This window comes from Aethalodelphis obliquidens, unplaced genomic scaffold (genome assembly GCF_003676395.1).
Source record: "Aethalodelphis obliquidens isolate GAN/ISIS:26980383/991018 unplaced genomic scaffold, ASM367639v1 scaffold3, whole genome shotgun sequence".
NCBI lineage: Eukaryota > Metazoa > Chordata > Mammalia > Artiodactyla > Delphinidae > Aethalodelphis > Aethalodelphis obliquidens.
In genome coordinates this window covers 9,210,615-9,234,907 of record NW_020837947.1, presented here as the reverse complement: position 1 = coordinate 9,234,907, position 24,293 = coordinate 9,210,615, and the positions used below count along the sequence as shown (strand labels likewise).

Genomic DNA, 24,293 nt, shown 5'->3' with positions numbered 1-24,293 from the left:
TGTGTGTGTGTGTGTGTGTGTGTGTGTGTGTGTGTGTGTGTGTGTGTAGATACACAGATCGGTGCCTCATGCTCCTTGTTTACAAAAGAAAATTCCTTAATAAAATGAACTTCGAGGCCACCCCCCTATTAATGGTACCCAACACCCGCCACGCAGCCCAGGCCAGCAGAGCCAGGCAAGCTTCCCCGGGGAGCTGAGCCAGGTGACTGCAGACCTCACCTGCACCGCGGGGCTTCCCAACCCCGGCAGGATGGACAGCGGCCAACACACAGCTGTTTCTGTGATGGTGACACCAGAGAGCTAGAAAGGGCCTCACAGCTGGGCAGCCCTGTTCTCCTGGGCGGGGGGCTGCCGACCACAGGGAACACAGACCAACCTCCCACTCCTCCCATGACTGGCTGCTCTGTCTTTCTCTTGTGTATTTCAGTTCTAGCCTCTGGGAACGAAAGGGAAGGCCTGTATCACCCGAGCTGCCGTTGGCCCAGCGTCTGCGTAAGAGGCTCAGTTTCCCGGCCGGCTCCACACAGGTGTCCACGTGTCCTTCATTCCCTCACTCAACAAGGACTCCAGGATGCCAGGTGCTGGACGTCCAACAGTAACTCTATAGACGTGGCCCTGAAGCCTGCGGGACAGTGGGAGAGCGGGGTGGTGACTAACGCCAGCGTAGTCCCGCCATGGGGCAGGCGCTGCCCCACGCCCTTTACATGTATCTTAATGCCCACAGTGTCCTTCATTCTCACGTATAAAACGTGAGGAATCTGAGGCAGCAAGTTACGTATTAAATTGCTCAAGGTCGCCCGGCGTGGAAAGCGTGGCTCCAGGATTCGAACCCAGGCCGTCAGGCTGCCGAGTCCTGGCGTTTAACTCCTACAGGATTCTGTCGGAGTGACAGTAACCAAGTAAAGCACAGATGTGTGAAGGATTCAGACATGAATCCCTGCTACCGAGGGAAAGAATAGGGACACCTGCTAGGGAGGGTAATAGTGTGGTGGGCTCCTCCTGAGGGGTCCCGTGGAGGCTGAAGAAAGCAAGCTGAGAAGGACGCAGACAGTGGACGACAGTTCACACTGGCTCCTTGACTTGGGGCTTGGCGTGGTCGGGGGACCGCTCGAGGGTGGCGTGCCTCCTCGGTGGAGGAGGGGCATGGGTGGGAGGACGGCAGGGGCAGAGGGGGGACCACACTCAAGTGCCGTCAGAAGCCAGGACGAGGGGGTGACACGCCTCACCCTGCATGCTGGAGGTGGGGTGAGGAAGCAGGCCAGTTACTGCCATAGTCCAGGGAAGGGTGGTCGCAGTGGTCCGGAGGAGAGGTGGGCCCAGGCGAAACTTACCTGTCGAAGCTGGACAGCTCCAGCTTGCTTCAACACCCCTGAACCGTGCTGGGAACCCCCCCACCCACCCAAATCCTGCAGACTGGCTTCGTTCGAAGTTCATGACCTCTGAGAAGGGCCGTGGTAAGGGAGACGTGGGGTGGAGGGAGGGTCTCCTCTTTACAGTGGGAGACACTGGAGCGCATTTGTACCCTGCAGGGAACGATCCAGGAGAGAAGGGGAGATGGGTGACCTGGGACCGTAGGGCTAAGAGAAGGAACAGAGTCCTTGGGAAGGGAAGGTGGACGGGGTCTGAGCACATGGAGGGAAGCAGGGACTTGTATTGATGTAGAAACTCTGTTTTCCCCCCAAGACACTATTTTTGCAGCTGTTTGAAGTTCGTATATTTTCCGTCCTGCAGAGCTTATTGAGAAGAACGTAATGTTCAAGTTTTCCTCCCTGTCACTGCGGGAAAGAGGACGATGGGGAAGCTTCGGTGATGGACGATGAGGGAATTCTCTTCTCGTGGCTCTACTTTCTCTAGGAGGTATTGAGGCCTAAACTGCTGAGAGTAGGGGGTGAAGGAGATGGGGTGTGTGAGGGAGGAGAATGTTGAAACAATTGTCTTAGAGGAAATGAGCTTAACTGGGTGAAACTGTCCTGGATTAACAGGTAGTTAAGTTATGAGATCATGAGGCTAAAATTTATAAATGACCAACTGTGGTCTTGAGATTCCTTTTTCCACCAAAAAAAATCAGGGCTTCTTGAAGAAATGACGAATTCCAGGTCTTAGGAGTAAAAAATGTACAAGATGAGCTTGATATGGTCACACTAGGAGGCAAGGAACCGATCAATCCCAACCAGCTGGGGTCCTGTCAAGAGGACCCTGGAACCAACTCCCACTGGAGTTGGTTCCATCCCACAAAGATGCTCCCACTGGCCAAAGAGGGAACATTTTGAGCATCAATAAAGATAAGACTGCAACGGACTGGGACACATCAAGTCCATTTAAACTCAAATATGAGTTCATAATGAAAGTGCAAAAACGAATTTGTCTCCATTGGAGGATGTTAATGGACCAATTCACTGAGTTCAAAATGACTCATTATTTTGAACACTAGTAAATAAAGGAAGAGATTCCTATTCTACCTCTCTTGTTTGCGTTACCATCGGGTAAACAAACAGTAGATGGGTATTTTCTGTTCTTTTAGAAGAATTTTAGCTACAAATGAAGAAAATGATAGAATAGAGCGTGACTGTTTTGCAAAGACTATGGCACTGAGGCTCGATGGCTGCTACATCACAAAGAGAAAAAATCAGACCTGTGCTTCCTGACGGGAAGAACACACCCACCCAGGAGACAGAATCTGCTAGAGCTTCCGTCTCCAGCCACTGAGCTATATTATAGGTCATGCAGAGAGCAAGGGAACACGCTAAACGATACCACAGGGACACTCAGCAGGACGCACTCTGTGAGGGCTGCTACCTAGTTTTCTCAGCAAATAAATCGCAAGGGAAGAAAGAAATGGAAGGGAAACCTATGTATTTAAAGGAGGTTAAGAGACACATCGGTCTCATTGTGTAAACGTTACTTGTGCGATGCACACAGACTATGGAAAGTGATTGATGACATTCACAAGACACTCAGAAACGTGAACGCTAACAGAATATCTGATGATATTAAATAATTATTGTTTAGAAAAATGACACCAGTCTGCAAGCTTATGCAATTTCTTTGGTGACATTGAGGTTTCAGAGTTAAGGGAGTGAAAGGCCACCAAACAAGTTTATGGGAGATTGCAGTCTGGGTAACTGAATGAATTAGTTAATTAATGACTTGAGAATATTAGCTTATAACTTTACATATTCAGTGTCATGAATATCTAATGAAATACTGCATATGAAAAGTACTTTGAAAAACGTTCAAGTTTTACTAAAACTGAGGGCTAGAACCTTTGAAAGCCAGCCTGTCAGTACACATAGGGATCAGTACAGCTCATTTTGCTATGGGCTGATTTGCTTTGCCACTATACTTACGGTGATCACATTCTTCTGAAACCCCTAAAAGGGCGTGTGGTCTGACAAAAGGATATTTTCCAATTTGTGAATGCATTTAATTGAAAACTTTTATTAAGATATCAAATTTAAGTCATATTAGTTGTACGTTTAATGAATCCCTTTTAAGGAAAGTTCAAAGGTACATGAAACTGAAACGAACCCAGAAAAATCCTATTATCATCACCTTAATTATGCGTGAGTCAGTCACTTAATTATTACATGAGTCAGAGCCCTATTAGAGAATGGTGTCCGGTGTGTGCCACACTTTCAGAGGCAGGAAAACTGGAAGACGGTCCAAGTGTAATTAGAGCGATGGAGTGTTTTACGGGGAGAAGCTGAGAGGGTTCAAAATCACGGTCTCAAAGTGTATTGCATGGTTTTAATCAATACCTAGATCCTTGACTGTACAAAGGGTCATGCAAGAAGAAACGGGCTGTAAAAAAGAACGACCTGTACCCCCTCCCATGTCCCAAAACTGCTCTCATAAGGGGCAGCCATGACCTCCATGTGACGAAACTCAAAGGACCAGTCCTCGTCCTACTGGACCCAGAGCAGCCTCTGGGGCCCCCTTTCTCCCCTTCAGTGCCCCAGATCAGAGCACCCGTGGGCTCAGCCCTCACTCCCCTTTCTGACTAGCACTCAGCCCTTGGTGAACTCACCCAGGCCATCACCATCGGGATGCTGATAGCTTCCACATTTACTTCTCTGCCCAGACCTCGCCCTTGGACGCCAGACTTCCATAACTTACTGCCCACTCAGCACCTCAACCTGGATTTTTAACATGCCCTAATCTGCCCACCCACCCAGCCATCTGCTCCTCCCACAGCTGCCCTTATCTCAGATGATGGCAGTTCCATCCTTCCGGGTGCTCTGGCCAAGATCATGGCATCATCCAAACTCCTGCCTTTTCCTCTTATGCCACATCTGCTCTAACGGCAAATCCTGTGGGCTCACCCTTCACAGACCTATACCGAACCCAGCCGTTTCTCTCCACCCCACTCCCGATGCCCTTGTCCACGTACCGCCAGCGCCCCCGGGTTGTCAAAGCCGCCCCCTCCCTCTCTGGCGCCACTGCTCCCTCAAGTTTCAACTCAGCAGCTAGGATGATCTGATATAAACATCATCTAAGCAGGCCTGGTCCATCTTAGAAAGGTCTCTTGTCCCTTCTGCCCACCATCCTATTTATTTTGTGATTTTCCCAGCCAGGCTTCCAGAGTCAGCAGACTATGCTTACTGCCCCCATTTCTTCCTTAATTCTTTTTTTTTTTTTAAATTTATTTTTATTTTTGGCCGTGTTGGGTCTTCATTGCTACGCATGGGCTTTCTCTAGTTGCGGTGTACTCTTTGTTGTGGTGCGTAGGCTTCTCATTGAAGTGGCTTCTCTTGTTGTGGAGCAAAGGCTCTAGGCACGTGGGCTTCAGCAGTTGTGGTACATAGGCTTCAGTAGTTGTGGCTCGTGGGCTCTAGAGTGCAGGCTCAGTAGTTGTGGCTCACAGGCTTAGTTGCTCCACAGCATGTGGGATCTTCCTGGCCCAGGGCTCGAACCCGTGTCCCCTGCGTTGGATTCTTAACCACTTCGCCACCAGGGAAGCCCTCTTCCTTAATTCTTTGCAAGCTGACTTTTCCCCCAACCTCTAATTCAGAGGTCACCATTACCTCCTCACCAAACCAAGGCTCTTTCCTGAGCCCTCATTGTTAGGGACCTTTCTGAGGGTCTCAACCAGTGACCATCCTGCTTCCCAGAGCATCCCCTGCCACACCTGGGCTTCCCTAATCTCAGGCCACTTCTTTCTAGTCTTTTCTTCCTGCCCCTCCCACACTCAGACTGGCCTTCACCCCCCCAACCCCCTTTCAGAGAGCTCTTCCCCTCACAGCCTCCACTCTTCATTTCTGGCCTTTCCTGCTGGCTGACCTGCATCATCTTAAACTCAGCACAAGCCAGACCAGGCCCACTTCCCCACCCCCAGTTCCTGTCTCTGCTCACACTGGCTTCCTCCCTCATTCTCCTGTCTCTGTCGATGGGACCACCACCTCCCCATTCTCTCAATGCTGGGCTCCTTTCTGACTTCTCGCTGTCCTTTTGCCTCTCATGCAATAGGCACCAGGTACAGTCTTTCGTGTATCTCTCCCCTGTTCCTCTCTCTGCTTTGATAACTTGCTGGGCTCCCTGGCTCCCCAGGTCCTGGCTGACTCCCCGGGCCACAGCTCCGTTGCATTTCCTGCCGTTGTCTACTCCAGGGGTGACAGAGCTGGCTTTTCCTTCCCGCCTCACCTCCTCCCCCTCCAATCATAGACCTCCAAGAGCTCTGCATCTCAGGAGTGGGATATGCCCAAGCTTTCGCCACTCACATGGGTCCACTGGTCTTCCCAGGTTCCACTCATGGTTTAGGTACCAGAGCTGACCTTTTTCTCTAATGTCTCAAGATCTGATACTTTCTCCATCTGCTAAACGTGCCAGTGCCTGAGTGACCCTCAGCCTATCAAAGCAGTGTGTATGTAAGGATGGGGCTTCCTCTGCTGCCCCTGTGGACCATCCCACTCCAAACCATGACCTGAAAACAGCAGGTGCCAATTCTCAGAGGCAGGGGAACACCCATTATTGGTGTCTAAGATGCACGTTATAGCATTGCTGAAATCAGGGCACTGCTAACGATTTAATTACATGGTTTAATCGGCACCATTTTTTCCTTCTCAGTGGTACATAAAATAGTGGTTCATCTTATTGTGTCTTAGATTCCATAAGCTGTAAAGCTCAAGTGCTGGTCTGGACTATAGGAAATTTTCTAAAATATGTTCAGCATGCCACTGTGCAGAGCTGTAAATTATGTGATACTAGGAAAGGCAGGAAAGAAGAGGAGAGAGAAAATTTTAAAAGACTTGGTCCCCTTCCTAAGATCTTATGACCTAATTTGTGAAACAGGGCTAAGAGAAATCTAAAAACACTTCTCAAGCAACATATGAGCAGGTGAGAGCTGAAGTGGACACCTGTGAATCTGAGGGTACATAAACACTGTTGTCTGGAACCTCAGCATCCCAGGAAGGCTTCCTGGAAGAAGTGAGCTTTGCATCTAAAAGGAAAGAAAAAGTGGGCCAAAGGCTACTCTGCCTCATTTAATGGGCACACTGTTCTCAGAAGGAAATAGTGTCTTCATTTTACAAATGTTTGGATAGCGTATGAGCATCATACCCGGGATATCCACCACATAATTGAATTTGTGACAAGGGGGCAGGAGGCTCAGGAATGACTTGAATCTCTGCTGTTGTTCACATTTCCTTTATTTCCCAAATCACTCCCTGAGAGGGTATCCACAGAGGATGGAATGTCTGGTGGTTCCTGGTCATTCTTTTTTTTTGGGGGGGGGCACCCCAAAGGGAAAACAGGTTTATTGCAGCTGTGGTCAGGCAATCAGTGGTTGAACTTGGCCACACGTTCCAGCTCATCCTTCTTGATAGTGTAGGAGTTGGAGGAGCCCTTGGCGGCACTGATGAGCTCGTCTGCCAGGCACTCGGCAATGGTCTTGATGTTCCGGAAGGTGGCCTCACGGGCACCTGTGCACAGCAGCCAGATGGCCTGATTCACACGGCGCAGCGGGGACACGTCCACGGCCTGCCGCCTCACTGTTCCAGCTCGCCCAATGCGGGTCAAGTCCTCCCGGGGGCCACTGTTGATGATGGCATTCACCAGGACCTGCAGGGGGTTCTCGCCTGTGAGCAGATGGATGATCTCAAAGGCGTGCTCGATGATGCGCACAGTCATGAGCTTCTTGCCATTGTTGCGGCCACGCGTCATCATGGAGTTGGTGAGGCGCTCCACGATGGGGCACTGCGCCTTGTGGAAGCACTTGGCCGTGTAGCGCCCTGCACTGTGGGGCAGGTATTTGGCATACTTCTCCTTCACTGCGATGTAATCCTGCAGGGAAATGCCATGGATCTGCACATCATCGGTGCTCCGCTTCCCAAAGAGCTTGATGTCGGGGTCTCTGCTACTGCAGGTGCAGCTGTCTCCCACTCCGTCATCCTGAAGGCGCAGCCGAGGCGTCTCGGCCGCTCGGCGTGGACCACGCGCGCCCTGGCACAGATGGGAAGCGTTCCTGGTCATTCTTGAGTGTTCTGCAAGGGCGCCACCATCCTGCTTGCCAACCGGGGGCTCTGCTCCTTCTGGAACTTGCCCGAGAGACAAATGGCTTAACCCACAGCCTTCTCCACGTGAGCAGAATGGGTGTGAGAGGAACCAACTGGGTGTGGGGCCTGATGGGAACATCCTGACGGAGGCCTCAGGGCCATCCATACACATCCCTTACAGGAGAAGGAAACGAGGCCCCCCAAACCCACCCAAAGGGCGATTCCAGGGAATCCCTCTCCTTCCTTCTATCTCTCCTCCCCTGCAGACCATTCCCGACATCCTGGCTAAAACCCAGTGCCAAGAGGGGCCCTGCATAGCTGCCAGGTCCACGTACTCCAGTGGAGGATGCAGGGATATGTGCTGCTGTCCACATGTCTGAGTACAAACTGGCTTGTTGTAGTATCTACCCTTAAGTCAAGGACTGTACACACTCACCAGAGTGGGAGGAGGGGTTGCAAGATGGAGGGAAAGGGCGCGGGCAGGGAGAGGGAAGGGCCCCGCCCTGGCGCACCCACACCCATCAGCGTCTCACAGTTGGCCCTGCGCGTTACTCCCGAGCGTTAGGCTCCTCCGCACCCATCCTGTAAGCCGGTGGGGCAGGTGCCGGTCACCATCCGACAAAGGAGAAAAGCGGGCTCAGAGAAGTCAAGCTCACACGGTAAGTGGCAGGTCTAGAGATCAGGGTCTCAGTTCTCTCCGAGAAAACACACCTTTGATCCTCCCAAATTCTACCTGGGCGGGGGACAGTGGACCGCAGTACCCTCCGTACAGAAAGCTAGTAGAAGGCAACACTTACGGAACACTTTCCACTCGCCAGGCACTCACCAAGCCCTTTACACGAATTAACTCCATCCTCACCGCAACTTTACGAAGTAGGTACAGTTTCTAATCCCGCTTCACCCGTAGGGCTACTGAGGCCCAGAGAAGCAGGGACTCGTCCATGGTCGCAGAAGTAGACGAGAGAGGGAGGCGTGAGCGGGACTGGGAGGACCAGGGAGGACAGCGGAGGGCCCGGTGGTTTCCAGCCTCGCGGCGCCGGCCAGGCCCCGGCTGCCCATATAAGGCCGCGGGCGTCCTGTAACGTTTCAGGCGCATTAGGGCGCCCGGCAGACTGCAGCCTCCTCCGCGCCGAGGAATGTGTGGAATCCTCCTTCCTGACTGCCGCCCACCGCAGGGGGACTTCCCCTCCGCACCCGGGCCCCGGATTAGCCCCCGAGCGAGCCCGGAGGCCTCCCACCACTGCCTGGCCGCTGGGGGGAGCGTGGCGCCTCAGCGGAGCCGGCCGGGAGGCGGGGAGGCGACCGCGCGCCCTCACCTGCCCGGGGCGGCGCGCGCGGGCGCAGAGGAGGCGGCGGGGCGGAGGCCGCCGAGGAGCCGGGGAGGAGCCTGCGCCGGGCGGCGGCGTGGGCGCGAAGTGAAACTCCTGGAAGTTGCGGGAGCGCGGGGAGCCGCGGCGGCGGGCCGCGCGCCCATGGCTTTAAGCAAAGGGCTGCGGCTGCTCGGGCGGCTGGAGGCCTCGGGGGAGAGCAGCATCCTTCTGGAGGCGCGCGGCCGCGGGGACTGCTTGCTCTTCGAGGCCGGCACGGTGGCCACGCTCGGTGAGTGCGGCAGGCGGCGCCGCCCGGGGCTCCGGGCCGGCGACTCCGCAACGGCGCGGGGGCTCGGGCCGCGCCCTGGTCCCCTGTCCCGGGGAGGATGCCGGGAGGGAAGGTCGCCTGGTCGCCGACCAGTCCCGGGCGGCGCGGAGGTGGCGGAGGCGTGGGCGTCGCACGCGCAGCGTGGCGGGTGGCCAGTTTGAATGAAGTGACGCCGGGGACGCCAGAAGACACGTGTGGCTGCTCCCGGGTGCACAGGCGGCCCACAGGGGTCTGCGGTCTGCGCGCCTGCCGGCGGGGTCCGTTCTTGGAGAGCCGCCTCTGGTCCCTTCTGCCCCGCGCTCCCCTGGGACCCGTTACAGATTCAAGACCATCTAAGAGGGGTGACTTAGGAGGCGGTCCGACCAAGTGCCTGGCGCTGTTTTTCTTTGGCACCTGTTGATGAAACCAGTGAATGCCCGTTCCCTTGTGATGACCTCCTTCACTCCCGGGGGGGATGGGGACGAAAGCACCGTAACAGACTCCGGAGAAAGCGCTGATGGCACCTTTGCCTCATGTAAATACTTGGCTGAGAAGCATCAGTACTGCAAAGTATAGAACTTGGAGGCAAAAAAACCCCCACAAAAACCAGTGCTGGGTGTATTTGACATTAGGCGGTTGCCAAGTCAATGTATTTCACCTGTGAGCTCCAGGAAGTCTTGACACTAACATTGTGTCAAGGGCTTTAGAGACCATCTCATTTAATTTTCACAATTCTACAAAAAGACTAGTATTATCCCCATACTACAGAGGAGTAAACTGAGGCCTGAAGAGGCTAAGAAACGTGCTTGCCCAAGGTGACAAACAGCTCTACCTGACTTCCAGTGACTATTTCTGTATCGTTGTACAGTGTGCGGCTTCTTGGAATCACCTTGTTTTGTGGCTAACATTCATGATGAAGGCCAGGTAACAAAGGGAGCGAAACCAGGTAGAATTGTTAGAACTTCAACCTGAACAGTAGAGAGCAGGCTTACAACTGGTGTCCATCATCTCCCCTGTTTGTAGCTAAACAAAGCTCAGAGGAGGATCACCAGTCCTTTAGGTAGATGACCTGTGCAGTCACGCCCACCACATTTTATAATTGAATCATCTTTTTTTTCAGATTGTATGCATCAATTCTTCAATTAGATTCTTCGGTATACATCTTGGAAGGACCATCTCTTCTCTTTCTGCTTCCCTAATCATTTCATTAGCATATGGTTATCTGCCTTGTTTTCAGTCACTTGGTTACTAAAACACATCTCCAGTATTGTCAGCACCATAAGTGTGCAGTAATCATGGATTAAATTATTATCAGATTATTCCAGTTTGTGCTCTGTCCCGAAAAGTCCAAGTTTGGTCATTTGCTAAGGTCTTGAAAGAAAACCACAAAAATCTCCATTCCATTTTAGATGTCTACTTCATACCACATGTATCAGAGCTGAGAGATTAAATTGCATGGTACAAAACTACTGCTTCATCAAAGAGATTAAAATATTCAGTGGGATGACAGCAACTTTAAGCAAGGTTCCTATATATTTGAGTTCCTTTCAAGCCACTGGGATAAAAAGACTTTATTTTTTCAAAAGTGAAGATTTTAAAATGATTAATGAAAGGAATGCAATGCATATTTTCCGTTGGAAATTAGGTTTGGGCTGAAATCATGTACATTATGTTGGTGATTACAATAGTCTGGATTCTAGAACAGAGGGCGTAATGACAGGAATGGGCCTCAGCTCACATGCAGTCCACATTTGTCACTTAACCTAGCATTCATTTTTCAGTAGACTTTGGGCTGAATACTTAACTTGTGAAGTCTTCTTAAATTAAGTGAAACTATTTTTATTTTTATTTATTTTTTAAAACATCTTTATTGGAGTATAATTGCTCTACAATGGTGTGTTAGTTTCTGCTTTGTAACAAAGTGAATCAGCTGTACATATATCCCCATATCTCCTCCCTCTTCCGTCTCCCCCCCACCCTCCCTATCCCACCTCTCTAGGTGGTCACAAAGCACCAAGCTAATGTCCCTGTGCTATGCGGCTGCTTCCCACTAGCTATCTATTTTACTTTTGGTAATGTATATATGTACAGGCCACTCTCTCACTTTGTCCCAGCTTACCCTTCCCCCTCCCCGTGTCCCCAAGTCCGTTCTCTATGTCTGCGTCTTTATTCCTGTCCTGCCTCTAGGTTCTTCAGAACCTTTTTTTGGTTTTTGTTTTTTTAGATTCCATATATATGTGTTAGCATACGGTATTTGTTTTTCTCTTTCTGACTTACTACACTCTGTATGACAGACTCTAGGTCCATCCACCTCACTGCAAATAACTTAATTTCATTTCTTTTTATGGCTGAGTAATATTCCATGTATATATGTGCCACATCTTCTTTATCCATTCATCTGTCGATGGACACTTAGGTTGCTTCCATGTCCTGGCTATTGTAAATAGAGCTGCAGTGAACACTGTGGTACATGACTCTTTAAATTATGGTTTTCTCAGGGTATATGCCCAGTAGTGGGATTGCTGGGTCGTAGGGTAGTTCTATTTTTAGTTTTTTGAGGAAACTCCATACTGTTCTCCATAGTGGCTGTGTCAGTTTACATTCCCACCAGCAGTGCAAGAGGGCTCCCTTGTCTCCACACCCTCTCCAGAATTTATTGTTTGTAGATTTTTTGATGATGGCTATTCTGACTGGTGTGAGGTGATAACTCATTGTAGTTTCGATTTGCATTTCTCTAATGATTAGTGATGTTGAGCATCCTTTCATGTGTTTGTTGGCCATCTGTATATCTTCTTTGGAGAAATGTCTATTTAGGTCTTCTGCCCATTTTTGGATTGGGTTGTTTCTTTGTTTTTTTGATATTGAGCTGCATGAGCTGCTTGTAAATTTTGGAGATTAGTCCTTTGTCAGTTGCTTCATTTGCAAATATTTTCTCCCATTTTGAGGGTTGTCTTTTTGTCTTGTTTATGGTTTCCTTTCCTGTGCAAAAGCTTTTAAGTTTCATTAGGTCCCATTTGTTTATTTTTGTTTTTATTTCCATTTCTCTAGGAGGTGGGTCAAAAAGGATCTTGCTGTGATTTATGCCATAGAGTGTTCTGCCTGTGTTTTCCTCTAAGAGTTTTATAGTGTCTGGCCTTACATGTAGGTCTTTAATCCATTTTGAGTTCATTTTTGTGTGTGGTGTTAGGGAGTGTTCTAATTTCATTCTTTTACATGTAGCTGTCCAGTTTTCCTAGCACCACTTATTGAAGAGGCTGTCTTTTCTCCATTGTATATTCTTGCTTCCTTTATCAAAAATAAGGTGACCATATGTACATGGGTTTATCGCTGGGCTTTCTATCTTGTTCCATTGATCTATATTTCTGTTTTTGTGCCAGTACCGTACTGTCTTGATTACTGTAGCTTTGTAGTGTAGTCTGAAGTCTAGGAGCCTGATTCCTCCAGCTCTGTTTTTCTTTCTCCAGATTGCTTGGACTATTCAGGGTCTTTTGTGTTTCCATACAAATTGTGAAATTTTTTGTTCTGGTTCTATGAAAAATGCCATTGATAGTTTGATAGGGATTACACTGAATCTGTAGATTGCTTTGGGCAGTATAGTCATTTTCACAATGTTGATTCTTCCAATCCAAGAACATGGTATATCTCTCCATCTGTTCGTATCATCTTTAATTTCTTTCATCAGTGTCTTATAGTTTTCTGCATACAGGTCTTTTGTCTCCTTAGGTAGGTTTATTCCTAGGTATTTTATTTTTTTTTGTTGCAATGGTAAATGGGAGTGTTTCCTTAATTTCTCTTGCAGATTTTTCATCATTAGTATATAGGAATGCAAGAGATTTCTGTGCATTAATTTTGTATCCTGACACTTTACCAAATTCATTGATTAGCTCTAGTAGTTTTCTGGTAGCATCTTTAGGATTCTCTATGTATAGTATCATGTCATCTGCAAACAGTGACAGCTTTACTTCTTCTTTTCCAATTTGGATTCCTTTTATTTCTTTTTCTTCTCTGATTGCTGTGGCTAAAACTTCCAAAACTATGTTGAATAATAGTGGTGAGAGTGGACAACCTTGTCTTGTTCCTGATCTTAGAAGAAATGGTTTCAGTTTTTCACCATTGTGAATGATGTTTGCTGTGGATTTGTCATATATGGTCTTTATTATGTTGAGGTAAGTTCCCTCTGTGCCTACTTTCTGCAGGGTTTTTATCATAAATGGGTGTTGAATTTTGTCAAAAGCTTTCTCTGCATCTACTGAGATGATCATATGGTTTTTCTCCTTCAGTTTGTGAATATGGTTTATCACATTGATTGATTTGCATATATTGAAGAATTCTTGCATTCCTGGAATAAACCCCACTTGATCATGGTGTATGATCCTTTTAATGTGCTGTTGGATTCTGTTTGCTAGTATTTTGTTGAGGAGTTTTGCATGTATGTTCATAAGTGATATTGGCCTGTAGTTTTCTTTCTTTGTGACATCTATGTCTGGTTTTGGTATCAGGGTGATGGTGGCCTCAAAGAATGAGTTTGGGAGTGTTCCTCCCTGTGCTATATTTTGGAAGAGTTTGAGAAGGATAGGTGTTAGCTCTTCTCTAAATGTTTGATAGAATTCGCCTGTGAAGCCATCTGGTCCTGGGAGTTTGTTTGCTGGAAGATTTTTAATCACAGTCTCAATTTCAGTGCTTGTGATTGTTCTGTTTATATTTTCTACTTCTTCCTGGTTCAATCTCAGAAGGTTGTGCTTTTCTAAGAATTTGTCCATTTCTTCCAGGTTGTCCATTTTATTGGCATGTAGTTGCTTATAGTAATCTCTCATGATCCTTTTTATTTCTGCAATGTCAGTTGTTACTTCTCCTTTTTCATTTCTAATTCTATTGATTTAAGTCTTCTCCCTTTTTTTCTTGATGAGTCTGGCTAATGGTTTATCAATTTTGTTTATTTTCTCAAAGAACCAGCTTTTAGTTTTATTGATCTTTGCTATCGTTTCCTTCATTTCTTTTTCATTTATTTCTGCTCTGATCATTATGATTTCTTTCCTTCCACTAACTTTGGGGTTTTTTTGTTCTTTTTTCTCTAATTGCTTTAGGTATAAGGTTAGGTTGTTTATTTGAGATTTTTTTGTTTCTTGAGGTAGGATTGTATTGCTATAAGCTTCCCTCTTAGAACTGCTTTTGCTGCATCCCATAGGTTTTGGGTCATTGTGTTTTCATTGTCATTTGTTTCTAGGTAGTTATTAATTTCCTCTTGATTTCTTCAGTGATCTCTTGGTTATTTAGTAGTGTGTTGTTTAGCCTCCATGTGTTTGTAGTTTTTACAGATTTTTTCCTGTAATTGATATCTAGTCTCACAGCGTAGTGGTCGGAAAAGGTACTTGATATGATTTCAGTTTTCTTAAATTTACCAAGGCTTGATTTGTGACCTAAGACATGATCTATCCTGGAGAATGCTCCATGAGCACTTGAGAAGAAAGTGTATTCTGTTGTTTTTGGATGGAATGTCCTATGAATATCAATTAAGTCCATCTTGTTTAATGTATCATTAGAACTTGTGTTTCCTTATTTATTTTCATTTTGAATGATCTGTACATTGGTGAAAGTGGGAAGTTAAACTCCCCTGCTATTATTGTGTCACTGTCGATTTCCACTTTTATGGCTGTTAGCATTTGCCTTATGTATTGAGGTGCTCCTATGTTGGATGCATAAATATTTACAATTGTTATATCTTCTTCTTTGATTGATCCCTTGATCATTATGTAGTGTCCTTCTCTGTCTCTTGTAATAGTCTTTATTTTAAAGTCTATTTTGTGTGATATGAGAATTGCTACTCCAGCATTCTTTTGATTTCCATTTGCATGGAATATCTTTTTCCATCCCCTCACTTTCAGTCTGTATGTGTTCCTAGTTCTGAAGTGGGTCTCTTGTAAACAGCATATATACAGGTCTTGTTTTTGTATCCGTTCAACCAGTCTATGTCTTTTGGTTGGAACATTTAATCCATTTACATTTAAGGTAGTTATCGATATGTATGTTCCTATTATCATTTTCTTAATTGTTTTCGGTTTGTTATTGTAGGTCTTTTCCTTCTCTTGTGTTTCCTGCCTAGAGAATTTCCTTTAGCATTTGTTGTAAAGCTGGTTTGGTGGTGCTGAACTCTCTTAGCTTTTGCTTGTCTGTAAAGGTTTTAATTTCTCCATCGAATCTGACTGAGATCCTTGCTGGGTAGAGTAATCTCGATTGTAGGTTTTTCCCTTTCATCACTTTAAATATATTCCGCCACTCCCTTCTAGCTTGTAGAGTTTCTGCTGAAAGATCAGCTCTTAACCTTATGGGCATGCCCTTGTATGTTATTTATTTTTTGTTTTTCCCTTGCTGCTTTTAATATTTTTTCTTTGTATTTAATTTTTGATAGTTTTATTAACATGTGTCTTGGCGTGTTTCTCCTTGGTTTTATTCTGTATGGGACTCTCTGTGCTTCCTGGACTTGATTGACTATTTCCTTTCCCATATTAGGGAAGTTTTCAACTATAATCTCTTCAAATATTTTGTCAGTCCCTTTCTTTTTCTCTTCTTCTTCTGGGACCCCTATAATTCGAATGTTGGTGTGTTTAATGTTGTCCCAGAAGTCTCTGAGACTGTCCTCAATTCTTTTCATTCCCTTTCTTTATTCTGCTCTGTGGTAGTTATTTCCACTATTTTATCTTCCAGGTAATTTATCCGTTCTTCTGCCTCAGTTATTCTGCTATTGATTCCTTGTAGAGAATTTTTAATTCCATTTTTTGTGTTGTTCATTATTGTTTGTTTGGTCTTTAGTTCTTCTAGGTCCTTGTTAAATGTTTCTTGTATTTTCTCCATTCTGTTTCCAAGAATTTGGATCATCTTTACTATCATTACTCTGAATTCTTTTTCAGGTAGACTGCCTATTTCTCTTCATTTGTTTGGTCTGGTGGGTTTTTACCTTGCTCCTTCATCTGCTGTGTGTTTCTGTGTCTTCTCATTTTGCTAACTTACTGTGTTTGGGGTCTCCTTTTTGCAGGCTGCAGGTTCGTAGTTCCCGTTGTTTTTGGTGTCTGCCCCCAGTGGCTAAGGTTGGTTCAGTGGGTTGTGTAGGCTTCCTAGTTTAGGGGACTGGTGCCAGCGTTCTGGTGGATGACGCTGGATCTTGTCTTACTGGTGGGCAGGACCACATCTGCTGGTGTGTCTTGGGGTGTCTGTGGACTTATTATGATTTTAGGCAGCCTCTCTGCTAATGGGTGGGGTTGTGTTCCTGTCTTGCTAATTGTCTGGCATAAGGTGTCCAACGCTGTAGCTTGCTGGTCGTTGAGTGGAGCTGGGTCTTAGTATTGAGATGGAGATCTCTGGAGAGCTTTCACCATTTGATATTATGTGGAGCCGGGGAGGTCTCTGGTGGACCAGTGTCCTGAACTTGGCTCTCCTGCCTCAGAGGCACAGGCCTGACACCTAGCTGGAGCACCAAGACCTTGTCAGCCACATAGCTCAGAAGAAAAGGGAGAAAACAAAAAAGAAAATAAATAAACAAAGTTATTAAAATGAAACATTAAAAAAATTATTAAAAATAAAAAAATTTTAAAGTAATTAAAAGAAAAAGAAAGAAGAGGAATCAAACCAAAAAACAAATCCACCAATGGTAACAAGCGATAAAAACTATACGAAAAAAACCCCACAAAAAACAGACAGACAGAACTCTAGGACAAGTGGTAAAAGCAAGGCTATACCGACAAAATCACATAAAGAAGCATACACGTACACACTCACAAAAAGAGAAAAAGGAAAAAAGAATTATATATATATGTTAAAAAAAAGGAAGAGAGCAACCAAATCAGTAAACAAATCTACCATTGTTAATAAATTCTAAATACTAAACTATGATAAACACAACACCAGAAACAAATTAGATGGAGAAAGCAAACCCTAAGTCTACAGTTGCTCCCAAAGTCCACCACCTCAATTTGGGATGATTGGTTGTCTATTCAGGTATTCCACAGATGCAGGTACATCAAGTTGATTGTGGAGCTTTAATCCGCTGCTCCTGAGGCTGCTGGGAGAGATTTCCCTTTCGTTTCTTTGTTTGCAGAGCTCCTGGGGTTCAGCTTTGGATTTGGACCCGCCTCTGTGTGTAGGTCACCTGAGGGCATCTGTTCTTGGCTTAGACAGGGCGGGGTTAAAGGAGCAGCTGATTAGGGGGCTCTGGCTCACTCAGGCCGGTGGGGAGGGAGGGGTACAGATGCGGGGTGAGCCTGCACGTCGCACCAGCCTGAGGCACGCTGTGCGTTCTCCGTGGGAAGTTGTCCCTGGATCACGGGACCCTGGCGTTGGTGGGCTGCATGGGCTCCCGGGAGGGGAGGTGTGGAGAGTGACCTGTGCTCGCATACAGGATTTTTGGTGGCGGCAGCAGCAGCCTTAGCGTCTCATGCCCGTCTCTGGAGCTCGTTTAGGCAGTACTCTGAATCCCCTGTCCTCGTGCACTCCGAAACAATGGTCTCTTCAAGTGAAACTATTTTTAAAAGGCAGCTGTAGCATTTGGTGATGTTGCTGGTCCAGAGAAGGATTGTGGGAGCCTTCTGTTACTAGAAAGCTGTTGTCTCAGACTTTTAGAGTATTCTAAACACATCACAGTTGGATAGACCGCCTCTGAACTTGAAATTCCCATCTGTGTTCTAAAGGTCTAGCTTTTTGCTTTCCTTTTCTGGATAAGGTTAAGAGTGCTTTCATTTTTTTCCCCCAAGAAGGTTGCAGTCTCTACTTTTGCGAGGGGCAGTACACCTCTGGCAGCTGGCAAAGCTGGCAGTGGAACCCTGGCCATTCCATGAGGTTCAAGGTTGGGGGCAGCTTACTTTTCACATCAGCTGTGGTTTCCTGTGATGGGTCTCCCCAGTGAGGAATGAGAGGTCAAGCGGACTTAAGTCGAGGGTTTATTCCCACTGTCGAGGGCAGTGGTTTCTCCCTGGCCCCCGAGTGGTCCTAAATTCTGTGCAGCTGTGCAGCAGGTGCACGTTGCTGCTTTTACGGGGACTGGCGGGCGAGCTGGGTGGGCCCAACAGGCATAAGCACAGCTCTTCAAGGCACATTTCAACCCGTAAGGATCATACCTTGAAAAGGCTTCCCAGGGAAAGGGGCTCATCTTTGCTTGATGTTTTCAGGCAGTGCTGAGATAGGAGCTTGGGTTGGGTGGTGAGTTTAGGAAAAACTGATGATCGTTGATTGGCCGATTTCTAGGTTAGTCCTATTCCAACGTGACTTAGGCGGCCACCCAGCCTGCCAGCAGGAGGTTTGCTGGAGGAATACTTCCAAGTTCCAGCTTCTAAAAGAATTAGGTTGAGAATCTGTCTTTAATGTGGATCAGCAGGAACAGGAATTCCAGAGGCAGAAAAGCCAAACAGGTTGGCACCAATTTCAAAGGTTTTTATAAAGTTTTCTCGATGACCTGATTCAACGGTAGGAGGCATCTCAAGTTTAGATACAAAGCCAGAGCCTGGAACCGTTCCCCTGGGTCTGCCGTCCACAGTTAACACACAGATGTTCTCTTATTTGTGTACTGGGACAAAAAGCGCTTGCCGTCTTGTCTCTCTTGGTCGCTTTTAGACGTCGTGCAGACCAGATGAAGGGAACTGTGCCTGTTGTTCATGCATTTCGTCCATTTTTAGAGCCAGCAGCAATGCTCCAGAGTTCTCCAGACAGCCCCCCAGGAAGGGTGGTCTGCAAGTGCGTGTGTGTTTACACGTGGGTGTGAGTCGTGCAGTCCTGCCTCTCCCACCCCCAGCTATGCATGCCGTGGAGCAGGGAGCGGGGTGGGCAGGAGGCTCTGCGAGACTTAATGAAGCTAATTAGTGAGTGTCCCGAAATTCCCTGAGCTTCTGGGGGAAGAGGTCCTGTGTGAACACGCGCCTGGGTTCTCCCAGCTGCTGTGGGAGAGGCCACAGTGTCAAGTTTTGTTTGACTTGGAGACGTGGCCATGGAGCCGAGCAAGGCTCTGTGTAAACTGCCACCTTGGCCACTTTGTCAGGCTTCGTGGCCTGGGTTTATTCGGTCCGTGACTTGAAGTTTGACCTGCCTGAGGGCATCTGAGAGAGTCGAGCGAATCCTCCTGGGTGAAATCCTGCTGGGGGCTTCGGGCTCCGGTCTTGGGAAACCTGGGTGGTGACCCCAGGGCGCAGCGGCCTGTTGTGTCCGTGGCTCATGAACAGGCCTTTCCCAGCTGTAGGTTTGCTCCTCGTAAGGTTGACAAGATGGCAAACTGAGCAAGTGTGCTTCTGCCTGGCTTTTTTTGGTAACTCACCAGGAGCAGTGGGATATCAGATCTCGCCAGGCTCCTTTTCTGGGCTGCGTGGCTCCAAACCTTTTCCTCTAACCTTTACCTGTGAAAATGTTCAGATGTACGCAAAAGTGGAAGGAAAAAGGAATCTGCTGTACCTGTCACTCACTGTGGTTGGCTATCAGTACGGTTCAAGTCTATGTCACCCGTCCCTGTATTTTATATGAAAACTAAATTTCCTAAAATTTAGTTGGTGTATTGCCACCAAGGTTTTAATTAATTTGGCTTGGCTTTTTTTTTTTTTCTTCCTGACTTGCATTTGTATGTGTGTAAGTTCAGATTTACTTGATGGATTGAAATGTGACCAACAACAGAAATGGTGGTGTGAATTGATTCTGAGACTCTGGCCAAGATACTTTTTTTTTTTTTTTTTTGTGGTATGTGGGCCTCTCACTGTTGTGGCCTCTCCCGTTGCGGGGCACAGGCTCCGGAGGCGCAGGCCCAGCGGCCGTGGCTCACGGGCCCAGCCGCTCCGCGGCATATGGGATCTTCCCGGACCGGGGCACGAACCCGTGTCCCCTGCATCTGCAGGCGGACTCTCAACCACTGCGCCACCAGGGAAGCCCCAAGATACATTTTTAAGAGTGAAGTGATCACACAGAAAGAGTAAACCACAGCCTGGAAGAGCCGGGTGTCCCCCCTCTTGGGACAGCATTGATAGGCTCGAAGGAGATGGTCTGGACCCAGTGGAGGTACTGCCCCTAGACCACGGCAAGAGGGGGCCTTGCCCTGTGCCTCTCACCAGAATGAGGAGTTGGGCCAAGGGGCTGTGTCCCGTGCCGTTTGTGACCCTCTCCCTGACTACCTCTGGACCACAGTCCGGGTACACAGGATCCTGGAATCTCCAGCCTGCTCTGGTCTCCTCCCAGGGCCCCCGACAGACTGTGCAGTGGGTGTGTCTACCCAGGTCTGGAGGAGGGGTAGCAAGGGTGCAGGGTGTGAGTGGAAGTGGACGCACAGTTGCTGGGGTGTCCTCAGGTGTGTGCACGAGGCCCCTACAAGGTGGTATGAAGCCCAGAGGGGGCTGGGATCGGTGGAAGGAAAAGGGGGCCAGGCTGGGGGCGGCTCTCCCTCCTGGGCGCATTCTGGGCCTGGCCTTCCGGTTAGTCCCGGGCGTGTCCTTCTCAAGCCAAAGAATAAAACATATTTTACTTAACAGTTTGTGAGCTTGATTGAAACCTTACAAATAGCTCCACGCAGGGGGTGCAGGGCTCCGACGGTACCCGGCTCAGACCCTGGAGGTGTCAGGCCAGGCGTGCCGAGGTCTTACTCTGGGGCGTTCCCTGGGCGCCCAGGCACCCCTTTGTGATTTGTGGTTGCTCAGCTTCTGTTGATGGACGGTGTCACCTTTTCACCTGAGGAGGATGTTTCTTTCCCCACTCAAAGTGTCCTTAAAGCCCTGGCAAACTGCCCCAGGCTCAGACCTGGGAATTAGATTGGGGTCCCTATTATTAGGGTGTGTGTGGTGGCCAGCCCATCTCCAGGAGAAAATCAAATCAGGCTGGCAAAGGTGCGTGCACCAAAGTAAGCTGAGGGCTTGAAAGCGAGGCCCTAGCCCTGCGCTGGCGTCTCCAGGCTGCAGTTACAGTGGGCGCTTTGCTAGGTGGCGGATTCTCAGCGAAAGTCAACACAAAACAGCCCAGTTACAGGCATTTCCTGTTTCAAGGACTTGCTGGAAAGAGACCTGGGACCCTGTTATGTAAATGTAAGTCATTTTTGAGGACACTTTAATGAAACCCTTAAAAACATGCCCGTCCTTGATCCAGTATTCTATGGGTAGACTATCTCAGGAAATACACACATGAACTCATTTTGCTTCAAGGATACGTATTGCAAAGTGTTTTGAATTTTCGGCTGGTCAGGTAAGCGTTGGTTCACTTGGTCATAATAGCTAACACTTGCGCTTACCACGCACCCGGCACTGTTTGTGGTTTATATGTATTGACTTATTCAGTCCTCACAAAGAGGCAGGTCCTAATCATCTCCATTTACACTTGGAGAAACTGAGGCACGGGGAAGTGTAAGAACTTGCATGAGGTTCTGTTTCTAGTTAGTGGCCGAGCTGTGATTTGAACAAGTCCAGGAGGCTCCAGAGAGCAGTCTGTTTGCTAAAATCCCATGCTTAGAAAAAAAGAAATTTCAGTGTGTGTATGAAAAACACCAGCAGTGTCCTGTTGTCTCTCTGCTTATCTTGGGTTTCAAAACACACGTGTAGTCAGTGGAGAGAAGGGCTGCCGGTGAGTGTGAGCATCACATGGCATCCCGACTGGCTTTCCATCTGACACCTTTTTATAGCGGGGTGTTCAGGCTTGGGGAAGCAGTCACCCACTTTGCGAGCAGTGCGTGTGATATTACAAGGGGGAGATCTTCAAGAGAAATGTGTGGGCTTCAGTCCTGTGTTCTAGCAGAGCTGAGGCTTGTGTCGGGGCTTGTCCTTCTGAGTGGATGTCCCGACACCTAGAACAGAGCCTGGTTAGGACTCAAGGCTCTGAAGGAAGTGCTGGGTTCCTCGGTGTAGAGGTGGCAGTGGACCCCAGGCTCCCCAAGGACGTGCATCTCGATGTGAGGACAGTCAAACAGATGACACGTTGGTGTCGTCCTGAACCTCTCCTCGATTTGGAGTGGGGAGAGGTTCCTGAGTGAGTGTGCTGGGCGCCCTGCACACTTCCTGTCCTCCTGTCCTGTATCTTCCTGTCCTCTGTTCTGGGGCCCTGAGGACGGCTCTGCCACGTGGGTGGATAGACTGCTTTGCACCCAAGGTGGGCACTGGGCACATGTTGTGGAGCACAGGGCCCCGTCCAGGAAGGCTGGATGCATCTGGCCAGGTGCTGGGGGGCAGCAGTCTGAACTCGGGGCATAGGAAGCTGGAGGGTTGCCATTTGCTTATATAGCTTCTTGGTTCAGAAAATGACTCCGGGTGGGAGGATTCACTGAGCATATTAGCTGTGGAGGGTGGGCAGAACAGCTCCTTCCGGTGGCCCAGTTCATGCGAGCAATTCCAAAGTATGAATGCAGAAGGCTGAACTTAATTTTAAGGCAGTTTTTTGAGGATATGGGACTCTCCCGGCGAGGCTTCTGTAACATCACGGGAGCTGGTACTTAATTCTGTTCCTGCATCTGTGCCCATTTCCGCCCCTCCACCCCCCCTCCCCAGGCTGCTGGGGCGTGATGGGGCCGTCCCCCCTGCCCCACCTGCTGGACCCTTGTGCTCTACTCTCCGACTCTTTCTTGTGTGTTTCACTGGAACCATATCCTCCCTGAGAACAGGGCATCGTCTTCTGCCACTTCTGCTCTTTGACAAGGTCTGAGGTGATGCCCAGGGCAAAACACGTGGTAAGAAAGGAAGAGGGACTTTTCCTATGCCCTTTAAAGCACTGTGATGTCTCATGGAGCAGAACTTGGGCCACCAAATGCTCTCCCACTTACCGTGTTGATGTGGGATTTGGGGGTGGGGTAGGGAGAGGGCAGGGTGTTCAGGACTGATGCTCAGACCCAGCGGAGGACTGGGATGGGCCGGTCACCCATCAAGAGCGAGGAAAATGGCCACATTTAAGGTGAGCATAATGTACGGCTTATCTCCGCTGGCCGGCTGCCTTTTTGTATTCAACTTGTACCGACATTCCTGACAGGTGGTAGTAATCTGTACTCAGAAAAAGCAAACTCCTTTCCTCAGGTCTGACCCTGGAATGTTCTAGTGATAAGTCCTCCAAACCCTTCATCTGTTCCCTTACCTGAAGACCTGAATTCTAGCCCTGACTCCTTAAGCTCTTCCTTAGCTGGGGGAATTTAGTTAATTCCCCCAGGCCTCAGAATCCTAATCTGAAAACAAATGCATGACAACCTCTTCTGGCTTCCCTACGCTCAGATTCCATGTGTCTTTAAAAAAACAAAACAAAACAAAACAAAAAGTTAAACACTAAGCATGAACAAATAAGAAACACCCCTACTTTACACACCTAGTTAAAATTATAAACCACCCAGAAATTTGAATCTTAGGAGAAATGACCTGGCAGAGTAAAATCTAAGACGGCTCAGATCTAAGTCTGAGCTAAACTTAGGAATCTGATGCTATACATTTTTTATTGGAGACTTATGAATTAATTAAAATGCATGAAATTCTCTCTCTTGATTCTGCCCCTTTACTGTAACCAGCCCAAAAAAATTTTAAGCCATAACAATTTAAGCTTAAATTAGGAACATACGGTATTTATTGAACTAAGCTATGCTAATTGAGTAGCTCTTTTAGCAGATTCTTATTAGTATCCACTGGCATTCTGAAAATCACACCTTTCCTCATACTGAATAACATGTTTTTAACAATCTGGATTGGAGTGGGGCAAGTGGTGCGTCTGGGGGTGAGTGGGCTTTGTCTGTGTTGATTGCCTATACATTGCATGGACTTCGCTTCACCATGAATCTTATCCGTGGCTGATAAATATTGTATGTTGGAAAAACTCTTTAATCAGAGATGGTCCTCTGCCGCTCCTGCTTCCCAACCAGGCAGAGCTGAGGTCAGGCGGAGCTGAGCTGGATCCTGCTGGCGGAGGGGAGTGATGGAAGGCTATCAGTTGCAGCAGCAGTACACAGGCTCCAGCTTAACAGAACAGTGACACTCGCCTCACGGCCTGTGTCAACAATGGACTTGTTTGTTTTCATTTAAATGGTGTGGATAGAGAAAGGAATATTGGAACACGAGGGCTGGAAATAACTTGCCATCCACTCAGGCCTGAGCCAGGCACTTATAACAATGTCCATCTGCCTAGTGGCACCTGCTTCTCTTTTCACTGGGACCACTAGGAGGGGAGGACCCCTTGGACCAGGGAGGAGGAGCCTGTGGACCAGGAGGGGAGGAGCCTGTG

The 24,293-nt window shown here is 48.0% G+C and overlaps 1 protein-coding gene and 1 pseudogene across 5 annotated transcripts in view; one reads left to right on the top strand and one right to left on the bottom strand.

Moving 5' to 3' along the window:
• Nucleotides 1-6,712: 6,712 nt before the first annotated feature.
• Nucleotides 6,713-7,400, bottom strand: LOC113607285 (40S ribosomal protein S5 pseudogene; annotated as a pseudogene).
• A 730-nt stretch (nt 7,401-8,130) lies between these two features.
• Nucleotides 8,131-24,293, top strand: part of SYNJ2 (synaptojanin 2) — a 99,550-nt gene continuing 83,387 nt past the window's right edge. For 2 of the 5 annotated variants that reach the window (XM_027082461.1, XM_027082470.1), the window contains exon 1: nt 8,872-9,089. In XM_027082461.1, the coding sequence (XP_026938262.1) occupies nt 8,963-9,089 (127 nt within the window). In that variant the 5' untranslated portion in view covers nt 8,872-8,962. Of the gene's footprint in view, nt 8,150-8,871; nt 9,090-24,293 lie in introns of those variants that run through there. The other 3 variants (XM_027082452.1, XM_027082479.1, XM_027082488.1) reach the window with 2 other exon arrangements.